Source organism: Porcisia hertigi, chromosome 35 (assembly GCF_017918235.1).
Source record: "Porcisia hertigi strain C119 chromosome 35, whole genome shotgun sequence".
Classification (NCBI taxonomy): Eukaryota; Euglenozoa; class Kinetoplastea; order Trypanosomatida; family Trypanosomatidae; genus Porcisia; species Porcisia hertigi.
In genome coordinates this window covers 615,143-627,953 of record NC_090594.1, presented here as the reverse complement: position 1 = coordinate 627,953, position 12,811 = coordinate 615,143, and the positions used below count along the sequence as shown (strand labels likewise).

At 55.0% G+C, this 12,811-nt stretch overlaps 3 protein-coding genes across 3 annotated transcripts; all 3 read left to right on the top strand.

The window, feature by feature from the left end:
* Window positions 1-313: 313 nt before the first annotated feature.
* JKF63_01142 (uncharacterized protein) lies at window positions 314-1,387 on the top strand (the record flags this gene model as incomplete). The annotated part of the gene is made up of 1 exon (XM_067897190.1): window positions 314-1,387. The coding sequence occupies one exon, from the start codon at window positions 314-316 to the stop codon at window positions 1,385-1,387; it is 1,074 nt and encodes a 357-aa protein (XP_067753347.1).
* Window positions 1,388-2,447: 1,060 nt separating this feature from the next.
* On the top strand, window positions 2,448-4,628 carry JKF63_01141 (uncharacterized protein; the record flags this gene model as incomplete). Its single annotated transcript, XM_067897189.1, has 1 exon — window positions 2,448-4,628. The coding sequence occupies one exon, from the start codon at window positions 2,448-2,450 to the stop codon at window positions 4,626-4,628; it is 2,181 nt and encodes a 726-aa protein (XP_067753346.1).
* Window positions 4,629-11,068: 6,440 nt separating this feature from the next.
* On the top strand, window positions 11,069-12,223 carry JKF63_01139 (uncharacterized protein; the record flags this gene model as incomplete). The annotated part of the gene is made up of 1 exon (XM_067897188.1): window positions 11,069-12,223. The coding sequence occupies one exon, from the start codon at window positions 11,069-11,071 to the stop codon at window positions 12,221-12,223; it is 1,155 nt and encodes a 384-aa protein (XP_067753345.1).
* Between the last annotated feature and the right edge of the window lie 588 nt (window positions 12,224-12,811).

Below are 12,811 nucleotides of genomic sequence, written 5' to 3'. Positions count from 1 at the left end.
TTTCTTTTTCTGTGGGTGTGCTATGTTTTGTAGTTGAGCCTCTGCACCCCCCCCCCAACCTCCCGTTTTGAATTGGCGGGGTACTCTTCTTCGCCTCCTCCCCCCCCCCACACACACACAAACACACTTTGCTTGTTCACTCCACACACGCGCACACACACCACCTTTCCTCCCTCCCCCTCTTCTTCCTCACCTGAAAAAAAAAATGGAAAACGGGATGCCAAGGCACAAGCAACTGCAAAGAAAACACGAGAGCGTGCCCTCATTTTTCCCAGAGGGTCTGAAGCGCCGACGCGAGGAGCACCAACTCGTCATGCAGCAGCACTGGCGAGACCAGCCCCGCCATCGGCACCCGCGCATCGATGTGTGGCCCTTGGCGGTCAGCGATGGCGCCTCGAGTGCAGCCGGGGATAGTGATGGCGCAGACTCAGAACGGACGCGAACGCCCGGCGACATGCGCGTGACGGCGTCCCCACCAGCGCTAATAGGGGATGACCCTCGCTGCAGCTTAATCACTGATACCAACCACCACACCTGCCTTTATGCCGCATCAGAGTGCCCCACCAGTACCTCGGCAGTCCTCTCCTCCGCACAACCGACAACGTCTCTATCGCCGCTGTGCCCTTCAGTTCGAAGGGCTAGCTGTGACAATAAGATGACGCTCACGCTCCGCTCAATTCGCTTCTGGGTGGTGCGTGGCGACTACGGACGTCGGTGCTCGTTTGTGATGCGACCAAAGTTCGAGTGCACCTGGAACTGTAGCACGGCGTATTGCAAAGTCGGTGACGGGAAGCAGGCAGAGGTCGAGGTGCAGGAGACCGTGAGGTGCCAAGTCATCGCATCCAGTGGGACCCACAACAATCGCGCGACAGCAACGCCACCGACGACGACGTTGAATAAAATCGCCCCTCAGGCCACTGCCTCTCGAACAGCTTCGAGCTCTGCTGGGGCCGTCAAAATTTCTGGAGGGCTTCCCAGCCTTCTCTACCATAACGAGGAGTCTTCAAGCCCGGCTGTCACCCCCAACGTGGCCGAGGACATTTTGGTGGATGGCTATTTCTATGAAGCCACCCAGATTACACGTCGTCACTCGATCCCTACGTGCTCGACAAATCTGAGGGTCAACCCCTACAGCCTGGCTGGCTGCAGCTCGGCCCTCTTCGCCGACTGTCTCATCCGATGCGCACTGGATGAGGCGGCCATTGCCTTGGATGATCGTCGTGGGTGGGTTCATCTGTATTGCGGTCATCACATCACGTCAGAAGTTGGGCGCACACGGCTTTTAAACGACGTTTTCGAGCTTGACAACCTTGGCGCCACACCCTCTACAGCCAGATCGTCCGGCGAGATGCCCTCCCTTACCATTTGTTTATTCCGAAAATGTTGAGGGGTGACACACACACACAAAAATGTCAGCACCCTTCACGGGCCCCCCTGTGTATGTTCAGGTACATGAATGTGTGTGCGTGTGTGTGTGTGTGTGTGTGCCCTGAAGAGCTCGGTGCTCACACGCACCCGCACGCGCGTTGAAGCAGTGCTGATCCGATCATCGGAACGCGACTTTTTTCCCCCCGAAAAAAAAAAATCTTCACACGTACACGCTTCTCAGGGTCACCTCATCGCCACTTCCACGATGCGCGTTGAGACTTCTGTGCTAAGATGAGCGCAACAAACGTGTTCAGTGTCGCAGGTTGCTTTGCCACAACGCAGTCCAGGAACCCACCGCTGACATCAGCAGCGGATAGTCCCTCTGACCTCTTCTAAGCCATTAGGTGCTTGACCTTGGACACCCACCCGAGGTGACTCGGCATTGACCAAAGGGGGGATAGGGAGGCTTCTTGGCCTATTCGACACGTGGCTGGTGAATTTTTTTTGATACTTCACGCTGTGGGGTGTCTTCACACCCCTCTTCCTTCTTCTGCAGGATTTGTTATTTAAAAAAGGAGAGTGATGTATCCCCATCAGAGGTGCATATGAGTGTCTGTGTGGGCGTGTACCCCGCACGGAAGTCCCCACGCTTCACCCCCGTCATTGCCACCCTCACTTTGCGCTGCCTGGTCCTACTTCTCCCCCCCCCTCTTTTTCTCTCTCATTCACACACACACACACACACACACACACAATGACTGGTCATCTCCTTCACCCTCCTCCCTCACACTCAAACTCACTCGACATCATGAGCGCAGATGTGGTTAAAGTAGCAGCAGCAGCACCGGTGCTAGTGGACTCTTCCCCCCCCCCCCACACACACACGCGCGCGAAAACTTGAGAATCAACGCTGCTGCATTCCTCTTCTGATTGTCTGCCCCTCACCACCACCTAACGGTGATTACCTGATCACGCATTCTTTTTGAGGGAGCAGCGGTGGGAGGGCCTGCATGCGCGTGCCTGTGTCCTTACCCTCCTCCTCAAGTTGCGACCACACCCCACAGAGAGAGCCTTGTGCGATGCGACTTGATTTGCGAATGCTGCCTCGTGGACAAAGCCACCACGGCCACGCATCTACCGGCGATGTGCGCTTCCCCTGCAGAGTCTTCTGCCCCCCGCGCCCGTTGTTGCTTCTTGTTTACCTCCTCCTACTTTGCACCTCTGCTCGATGCGCTGAAGCTGGGCAGCGCATGCCCCGTCCAGCGGGCACCGCGGCCTCGACCGAATCTGTTGAGAACCGTACTAATCTATTGCCAAAGGCAGGTGCATTGGCGGCACAACACTTCATCGGCGATAGACAATTATACTGTCCAGCCCCTTCCTTTTCCTTCTTTCTTGCCGCAGCAATGGGTTTGTGGTCGCGACATGATCGCCTGGCCAGCTGTCTTGCCACTAAATCCAGCACCGTCCTGGACGACATAAGGCTCTCGCGTGAGGATCATGAGTCCCACGATACACTGCTATCGGAACTATGGCGCCGCGCTCGAGGCATCCGCGAGAGGCACGTGTTCTACGACAACGCCGATGAGTTTATAGCACTCGAGACAGAAATTAGCCGGGCTGTGCGTGTTAACCACACTGTCGGCATGTACCCACCACAGTACAGTGCCGTCTTGAGCAAACTCGCCGACATTCTCGGACTCAACTTCACAGCAGACCTTCTGCCGCTGAACGGTAATGGCCCGCTGCCGATCATCGCAGATGGACCAGGGATGGATAGTGTGGACGAGGAGTGTGCGAAGAACCCCGCCTGTCTTCAGCGAGGCGTCCTCAACGAGTACCGGCGGCACGCAAATCGCACCCTTCAAGCGTCACCACACCTCATTGTTAGCGAAGCCACATTCACGCGTGCGATGGCCTACTACAAGATAAACGCACTCCCCTCCGTTGTTGTCCGCGCCTATGATCTGAGGACCAGTCATGCAAATTCATTTGAGCACGATGTCGCCGATTTTCTGCGCACCGTGCAGGACATGTGGGACGCCGCGACGCGTGAAGTGCAGCAAGAGCGCGAAGACGGGTCAACTCAAGATGCCACGGTGGCCTTCAGTGGAGTGACTATAACTGACTCGAGAAGTCAGAGGCAGGCATCCCGATTACTGTCAAGGCCGTTTCTTCCCTTCATTAGGGTTACAGACTTCACTGGGCCACCAATGTTGAACCAAACCCGCGCTTATTTTGTCTCCGATCGACCCGAGCCACCGTCGCGTGGCAGCGGCGGGATGCATCAGCGACCCCTCCATCGTGTTCTCCCTGCCGCCGTTGTGTATCACACCTCCCCCAGCTGTGCCAGTTGCGAAGTCTACGATCGCGCATTCGACCTGCTTCCCGGCCTTTTCAAAAGCCTGTGCAGTCGCCCCCATATGAGCATGATAAGCTGCAGCCCGGTTACCCTCTTCTTTCGTACAACGAACACTCGCACCTTTGATCTCGTGCCGTCGATGGACATGTACGCACGGCTGGTGTACACAAGAGAAGCGGTTCTGCGGACCGCCGACACGAACGGTAACTTCTTCGATGGCGGCAGCGCCGATAGCGATGACGATGATGAGGCGGATGTCGCACGCTTCTACAGTCTCAACTCCAAATACAGATCGAACCGCATCGACCTCGAGCGCGAGATACGACCGCGGACCCAGTTCACACCGCACCGTATTTCTCTCCGTCACGTATCAGACGCCGCAAGCGTGGAGGAAGCTTTGACGAGTATGTTCTCCGAACTGGTAGAACACGGGGTCGTGCAGTTTGCATTCATGGGCAAGTCGCAACTGAGCCGCATTTTGAAGAAGAACCAAGAGGTTCAGGAGCGGATGGAGAGGCGCCGACGTGAGGAAGAAAAGAATGCAAGAAGCAGCGCGAATACGGCTGCCACCACATCATCACCGGCTCCGAGCCTGGAGGCGGATCCGGAGTATCGAAAGGTCGTCACATTTCATGACTTGGCCACGGAGCTGGTGTCCTCCTACATCAGATCGTATATTGGCAATGTGACCCTTTCCTTGGGTCACCGTAGACGGTATCGCAACAGCGCATCGTCCTCCGGATATCTTTGGGTGTTGTGGTTGCTGATTGACACCGTTGTTGAGTTGTGGCACTGCATCAGGTCAGAGCTGGAGAATCCCCTCATCCCCGCCTTTTTTTTAATTCTGTGCGCTGTTCAACGGCTCTGGAACCGTGTCGGAAAAGTGACCTACTGGTGAAAAAGTAGTAAGGCCGATGTCGAGAAAGACGAGGAAGAGAGGGGGGGCGGGGGCGGGGCGGGGCGGGGCTTCTGAGACAGAAACATATATGTGTATATATAAATATATATATATATATATACATGAGGGCAACGCAGCTATTGGCTGAGGTGCAATGAGGGCGAAGAAAGTTGCGAAGATGTGTGTCGTTTTGTGTTGTGAAGAACGTATGTGGATCTCTTCTTAGTCGCTGCTGTGTTATTCCGTGGCCGTACCTGTTCCCTCTCCCGCTTTCTGTTGTTTTTCTTTTTTCCTCCCGCTATGATTTTCTGCCCGCCCGCTCTCCCCCCTCCCCTCGCGTTTTATCACGTTTGGGGATGCATGCCGTCGTGTGTGTTGGGAGGGAGGGGGAGAGGGGAACATCAAATGACGTAGCTTCGACTTTTTCGAATCTCTCCTTTCTTGGCTAACAAGCGTTTCTGGCTGCGTAGGCACACCCCTTCTCTCTGAATGAACGCCTCCTCCTCCTTCCCCAGCACCGACTTCGGGTGGTGCATGCAATCCACCTGGTGATGCTTAGCAGAGCGCTGCACTAGAAAAGTGAAGGGCCCTCACTAGAGGGCATAGGGAGGAGGGGGGGGGTCTCGAAATGGGTCAAGGGAAAGGCATAGTCTTCACGTGGATATACGGCTGCGATGCCCTGTGGATGAATCAAACGTGGTGCTCTTTTCATGTGTTGTTCTGCTACAGCAGCGACTCTCATCTCGCTCTCGGATTCTTTTTTGCGCCTTAAACACCCCTTCGACACGGGGAGAGGGAATCTCGGTGTGTCGATGTGATTGGAGTCGCCGACAGGATTCAGTGGAATCTGGTGCAATCATGAAAATGACTACAGTTCTATGCAGGGAGAGCGCGAGCCCACGCCGAGTCTCCGCAGCCGTACGGGACGACGGGCTGCAGGTGATTGGCACTGTCGGGGAGAGGAGGGACTTGCAGTTGCCTTGAAAGAAGAGGGAGAAAACAGAATTGATGCGTCGTCTCTCTCTCTTTCACACACAAAAAAAAATCCATGAATCGCCCCCCTTCACCTTTCCCCTCCTCCCACTCTCCCCCCCCCCTCCTTGGATTGCCCTCTGCATCACTCGACACACACACACACAAACACACGTTTATATGCGCACCTATTCCAAGCTGCACTAGTGCTTCTTTGTGTGTGTGTGTGTGTGTGTCTAGACATGAGCATTGACATACCATCGATGACTCTCGAAGAAAGGAGGTCACCCTACGTGCGGCGCGAGCGCTTCGAAATCAATCAATACGTACGCGTTCGTGTCACCGATACCCGCTACTCCATTGGCGTCGTTACGGATATCGATGAAGATCAAGATAGGGTCACAGTGGAGACGCGAAACGGGTTTGAGGTGACGGTTCCAATCTCAGCTCTTCGTCGAGCCTTCCTGTTGGTCCTAGACCTCAATGGTGTCCTTGTGGCCCGTGGGCGGGGAAGCTTCGTCCTGCGCCCACACGTTCTTGATTTCCTCAAATTTGTCTTCTCCAACTTTGTTGTGGCGGTGTGGACAAGCGGCCTTCAGCGATCGTCAAACCCCATCATCGACCACGTGTTCGGAAACTACCGCGATCTGCTGCTCTTCACACTGTTTCGCGACGCCTGTATACCCAAGCCCTCAGCGGAGAACCCCTACGGAACCGAAAAAAACCTGCAGGTCATCTTCGACCGATATCCGCAGAGCTTCCACAGCGTCAACACGATCATCATCGATGATTCCCCAGCCAAGTGTTCCCACCCGGATATCGCACTGTGCCCTATCCCCTTCAAGGATCCGGTCGCGCAGGTGCATGACGAGGGGCTGATGCAGACGATGGAGGTGTTGAAGGAAGTGCTGCAGCTGGACTCTGGCACGCCACTGATTCTCGCTGCTGAGCGGCGGCTTCAGCAACTGGCCGAGCAACAGCAAGAGGCCCACACTAGTGAAAAAGAGAGGACGCATGATCCAGAGCCGTGGAGGACCTCGACACCAATGGTGGCAGCCGCCGCCTCTGGGCCAGCCCAAGCAGAACATGCGGGGACGTCAGTCTTTGACAACCACGAGACTCCCTCAGACATGGAAGAGGTGGAGTTGTGGAAGACGCGCCTGTGTTGCGACCAACTTCAAGGCAAGTGCTCGCGTGGTGACCAGTGCCCCTTCAGTCACGACGCCGACGATGGCCGACCTTGTTCTCGCAAGAGCGGCTGCCGCCTTCACGGAGGTCGGTGGCGAAAAACGCGCGATGAAGCGCAGCTGGAAGAACAAAAACAGGAGAGGCTCAATGCGATGCATCAGCGCTATGAAAAGATGCAGGAACAACGCAAGGCCCAGCTCCATCCAGCAAAAAGACCACCGCGTCAGAGAAGGCAAGTCGGCAACCGTCGCCGCGGAAATGACGACGGTGCGGAATGGGCGACGGGGACTATCGGGACTAGTCACACCGGTGACCCGATGTACGACAACGCGATTGACGAACAGCAACGACAAAGCTCATCGGATGCCAAGGTGACGACACGAACATTGCCGATTAGCAACACTGGGGCAACCTCGTGGGCCGCATCAGCAAATGGCGCTGATCGTCCGAACCCTCAACCTCAAAGTAACCAGTTCAGCAGCTCGTCGTCACTCTTCTTTCACACAAACTCGGCGAGCAGCGCCGCAGCACCGCACCTGGTGCCCTTCAGCACGCGGCCCATTCAAGCAACGGTATCCTCCACGCTCATGAGCACTCAGCCGCGACCGCAACAACAACCGATATCTGCAAACTTGAACCGCGACAATTTGTATTCACGAAGGGAAAACAATCTCGATAGCGATGTCCATCCACAAAGCAGAGTTGAGCAACAACAAAACCCAAAACGAGAGGCTGCACAAGAGCAGCTGCCGCAATCCATTCATATTACTGGGAAACAGGGTGACTCTACCGCTGTGGTTAGTCAACTGCAGGCGCTCATGCGTCAGCGCTGAGAGAGGGGGGGAGGGGAGGGGGGGGGGTAACGGGTGCGTCAACAAAAGGAGGAAGAAAACCACTCAAAGTCAGGCTAGCGTGACAAGCAAACCTAACCAAACAGGTGCAGTTATGCTATAGGCGTAGCCCATGATGCCACGGGGGGGGGGGATATATGGGGCATAGAGTATTGACTACCACGACAGAAAAAAAAAACCGCTAGAGAAACATGCCGTGCTGTTCGCTCCTCCCCCCTCCTCCCTCGAAAAAAAAAAACGAGGTGGGAAGCACGAGGGAGAAAGGGCAGAGCCATGATGGAATCGACTTCAGAAGTTGGAAGGAAGTGGCAGTCTATATATATATTTATATAAAGTGAGAGAGGATGAAAAGTCACCATGGCTTTCCACATGTATTGCCTCCCCCCCCCTTTTGTTGTTTTTTTTTGGCTTAACAGTGTGTGTACATATTATATTATATTATATATATATATATGTATGCTTCTGTGTTTTTATTTTCTAGATCTTTTTTTATGTCCCCCCTTCACGTGCTTGTATGCCTCTTCGCCGTTCCCCGCTCCTCTTGCCTCGCTCTTCTTTTCCCTTGTTGCATTTTTCTATCCCCTGTTGTTCCCGATCCACTCCTCCACCCCTCACAGAGTCACAAAGATGTATGGTTGCATGGATGCTGTCTACGTTTGTCTCATCTCCTCTAGGATGCCTTCTACCTATGCTGTACAAGCTGTCACCGCCCTCCTTTTTTTTTTTGAGGTTTCTCCCCTCTTCCCTCTCGCTTCACCTCTCTGCAGGTCACTCACTTCCCGTCCCTCTGCAGGTGCTCTAGTGCTTCATGCGCTGCAACGTTGTGCATGTGGCTCCGCCTCCTCTTTACTCTCTGACATGTGGCCTGCTTTTCTCCACACGTGCACGAACACAACAGCTCACTCCCCAGGTGCTTGCGTCGGAGGCTTAGCTGCTCGTGTGCGACAATTTTTTTTTCTCGTAGTTGTGTTCTACAGAACGCTTGGGAAGGCACAGACGGTCCAGGGGACAAAAGAAAAACGAGGGTGAAGATTCCTGGGTGGTGGTGGTGGTGAAGTCTCGCGGCATGCCTTATCAAGGATGGAGTACGGCTGCCTGACTGACATGCAACGCTCACTCCCACGGGTCTACGCTGCCCCCCCCCCCTGTCTGCCCTCCTGCTCCTCTCGTCACTTTTTATTTCCCTCTTTCCTTCAATCAAGTACCCCCCCCCCCAATTGACGCGTGGCAGCACTCCAGCCGGCCGAAAGGGCAGTTCCGCTGCTGCTCCCCCTGCAGCAGCAGCAGCAGAAAACTGAAAGAGAAGCGCATGAACTTTGTGTGTATACATGTGTGTAGCACCTCGTATCCTCTGCTGACTCCCGGTCGCTTTTTTTCCTTCTCTTTCTCGCCCCCCCCCCTTTTCCCTTGTATTTGTCGGCGTTTGTGTACCTGTGTGTGTCTCTTTAGTAGCCTAGTGGACTCCCCTCCCCCTCCCCCGTATCCCTTCTTTGTTGCTGTTTTCGCATAACGGGGGCACATTGACATCATACGTTCTTCATTATTTCTTTCCTTGTTTTTCTTTTACCCCTTTCCCAATTCTCTCCACTACCACCGCCACCACCCGACTATCTTCTACCTTGAGCACGCTGTCACTGACCGCACACTCGAGGTCTTGCCAGCATATGCCTTTCGTGACAAGGCACTCTCCCCCTCCCCCTCCACCCCCCCCCTCCCGACTTGCATCCTTTTTCTCTTGTGTGGTGCACCGGGGCGAGAAACCGAGGAGGAGGGGACTCGGACTGAGTGTTGCTGCTTTCTGCCTCTCTCGAACTACCTCTGTCCTCTGTGTGTGCAACAACGCATCTGTGAGGGGGACTGGGCCGCTTGTTCACGTGTTGGAGTTGTGTGGACGGTGTGTATGAGTGCATGTGTGAAACGGGTTGGCGGGTGGTTGCGCTGTGCCTGCCTCACACCCCCGACCTTTCTTTGTTTAGCTCCTCCTCTACTTTGTGTTTTTTTTCTTTTCCCGTCCCCCTCCCCCCCCCCCCTCCCCACACACACAAAAAAAGGGTAAAAAGAAGCACGAGAGAGCATGCCTCACACGTCTCTAAATGCACGCACATATAAAAGCATCCATCAGATCCCCTCTACAGCATCCCTCCCCGCAAACTCAGTCGGCCGCGCCGCCCCCCCCCCCCCCCCCGAAAAAAAAAAAACGGTGCAGTAACTTATGTTTGTGTAGTATCTTACGTCGGTGACTTGGAGGTGTGTCTGCCGCTCTCTTCACCCTCCCTGTCGGTGTGGAGCGGCGGTAAGCCTCCCCACCCCCCCCCCTTCCGCCTCTGAGGGAAAGGGAGATGAAGCATCTTTTTATATATCGTGCTGTGGATGTTCTGCGCAGGTTTCGTAGATGGGCAAGCATGTACGCAGGTGCCTGAAGGTCTGCATGTGTATGTGTGTGTGTGTGTGTGTGTGTGTATTTTGGAGGTGAACTCCACTAAATCGCCCATAAAAGGAAGCACGAAAAATGTAACCCCATCATCGAAGAAACAGAGGTGGGTATGGAGAAAAGGAAACGAGGCGTGGAGAGGGGAGCGCGGTTTTGTGTGTGTGTGTGTGTGTGTGGTACGGTGCGTCGCATTTTTCTCCCTTGCCCATCCATGAGTTTCGGTTTCTCAGAGGGAAAAAATATATACAAAAGAAACTCGACTTTTGGCCCCTCCCCCTCACCACAACTCCCCTCCACACACCCAATCGCTGTCTTTGTGTCTGTGCCCCCCCCCCCTGTCGTTTGTAATTTTTTCGCGTGTGTGTGTGTGTGTGTTCAAACGTGTCTCTGTCGTGGATCGGGCTACACACCAACGACAACCGCAATAAAGCAACGAAAGAGAAAGGCAGAGAAAAGGGGGGGTATGCAATGGCCGCGCTGTAAGTAGCGCAGCCCAGAGTGATTGCGCACATTACACATACCTGTATGTGTGTGTGTGTGTGTGTGTCCGCGTGCGTGCAGCTCGCATCGTGTTCTCTCCATAGATGCTGAGAGCAATCGATACGCTGTGTTACTCCTTTCCGGGAGACGAGTATGTACTCACCGTCCCTTACAAAGACACCTCACCGCCGCTGCTTCCACGCTGATGAAGTAACACGGGGCCCCTCTTTCCCGTTGCCCCCCCTTCCACTTCCCGCCACGCACCGCCGCTGTCCCTTTCTCTACCACCTCTTCCATTTCTGACACGCGCGACGGTCTTTTGCGCTGGCGCGCTTTACTGTAATGAGTGAGCCCCCTCACCCAACTCAGAAAGCGGTAAGAACAACGTTGAATACGTGAAAGAAACCTGAAGAGCGCAAACGCTAGTGTTTGTATTCCCTCAGACACTCCAGCGGAAGAACAAAAAAAAACGAGTCGGGAGAAAAAGATAACAGTCTGCACGCCCAAACTACAAAGTCATGTGCGCACCCAACGGATGCGCTGCGGTTCGCAAATGTAGTACTGCATTTCTGTTCTGCATCATTTTTCTCATCACGTACGGACTGTGCCTTGCCGCTGGGTCGCACCAACATGCAGCGGAAGACTTGCACAGCAAAGGTAGCGACAGCTCAGAAAGTAGGCGAGACGACTATGGAGGTCACGATCACCCACCCCACCCGTTTTGCGGTATCGAGTTCGCGGAGAGCTACACGGTTTCAATCGCCACCACCGTACCACTGAAAGGTTCTCCGCCCATAACGCAGATCGGACAACTCTACGTGGACAAAGCTGCCGGCGCTGTTCGTGTGGACCAGACGTACCGCGGGCAGCGTACCTCCTTCCTCGTAGACAACCGCCATCTGCGTGCATTTTTCTTCTTCGACGCAGCAGCTGACGATGACGATGACGCCGCGCGGGCCGTAAATAGCCACGGCGGAGGGCGATGCGACGTCAACAAGGACAGCGATGACAGGGACCCTTCTCAGCGCTGCCATGTCTTCTACCTGCCAGCTAAAGTCGCTCCCTTCTGCGTGCCGTGGCGCTACACCGCGTCCTCACGCGAGTCGGTGATTCGGGGAGTACCGGTTACCCGCTTTAGCGGGGTGGAACGGTACGACCACACACCGCTAGTGGAACAAAGCCTCTACGTGCTGAACGTGACGGACGCCGCAACGCCAATGATCATACCGTGGCGGTTAGAGATGAGCGCACGTGCAGATCTGGAGCGGGAAAAGATCTTCAGTGCCCCGTACAACGGGTTACCGAATTGGCGGTTGTTTGGGCACCCCATGTTCGATGAACTCATCCTCTCCCCCGCACAGGAGAGCCAGCTGCAGTTCTGGGAGCCGGTGTACGACCTCCTAACCGTCGACTTCTACAACTACTACTCGACGCCATTGAAGTCGAGTGTCTTTGCGGTGCCACCGCACTGTACGGCGGTGCTTCGCAGGGGCACAAGCACTAGCAGTGGTGACGCCCAAAGTACGAGCGCATCGGCACATGACAGTCCGACCCCATCGACGGCAACGGGGCGGCTACTCGAATTAGCGATGATTCAGCGCTTTCTTATTCAGTGGCATGTTTTGCAGAACACATCCGTGGGGTTGCACGTGGCCAAAGAGGTTGAGGGGTAGTGAGTCAAAGAAGGCGGGAGGTGTGGGTGTGTAGTGGTGCATTTGTCGAGGCTTTCTCCTCCCCACCCCTTTTCTGACCCTTCCCCCCCCCCCCCCCCCCCCACACTCACGCATCGCACGCATCTATGCGCATCTGTTTTCTCTGAACTCCGCGGTGAACGAATGCGGATTTCTACGCGTACGTTAGATGGTGCTTGGAGCAGTGGTGGGGGAGAAGGATCGGCGAGCAGTAGGCAATATTATACAAGCATACTTGCTTTCTGTGACCACTCAGCAGTTTCTGCTTTGCTTTTTTTTTCAAAGACGGGGGAGAGGTAGAGGGGGTGGCTGGTTCTCTCCCTTTCTTGCCCCTCTCCCTCCCCCGCCCCCCCCCCCTTGTACTGTATGTCGCTGTACGCATCTTGTGCCGCAGTTGTCGATAGCTTCTTGATACCCCACACAGTATATATGTGCGCACACACGCGCCTGTATACGCATGTATATCCGAGGACGCAGTACCCCCCCCCCTCCCTCTCTCCACAAGGGAGCCTCACCAATGCGAACCGCATACCAACGCTTCGGAGTACCATTGGAGGTACAGACGCGCAG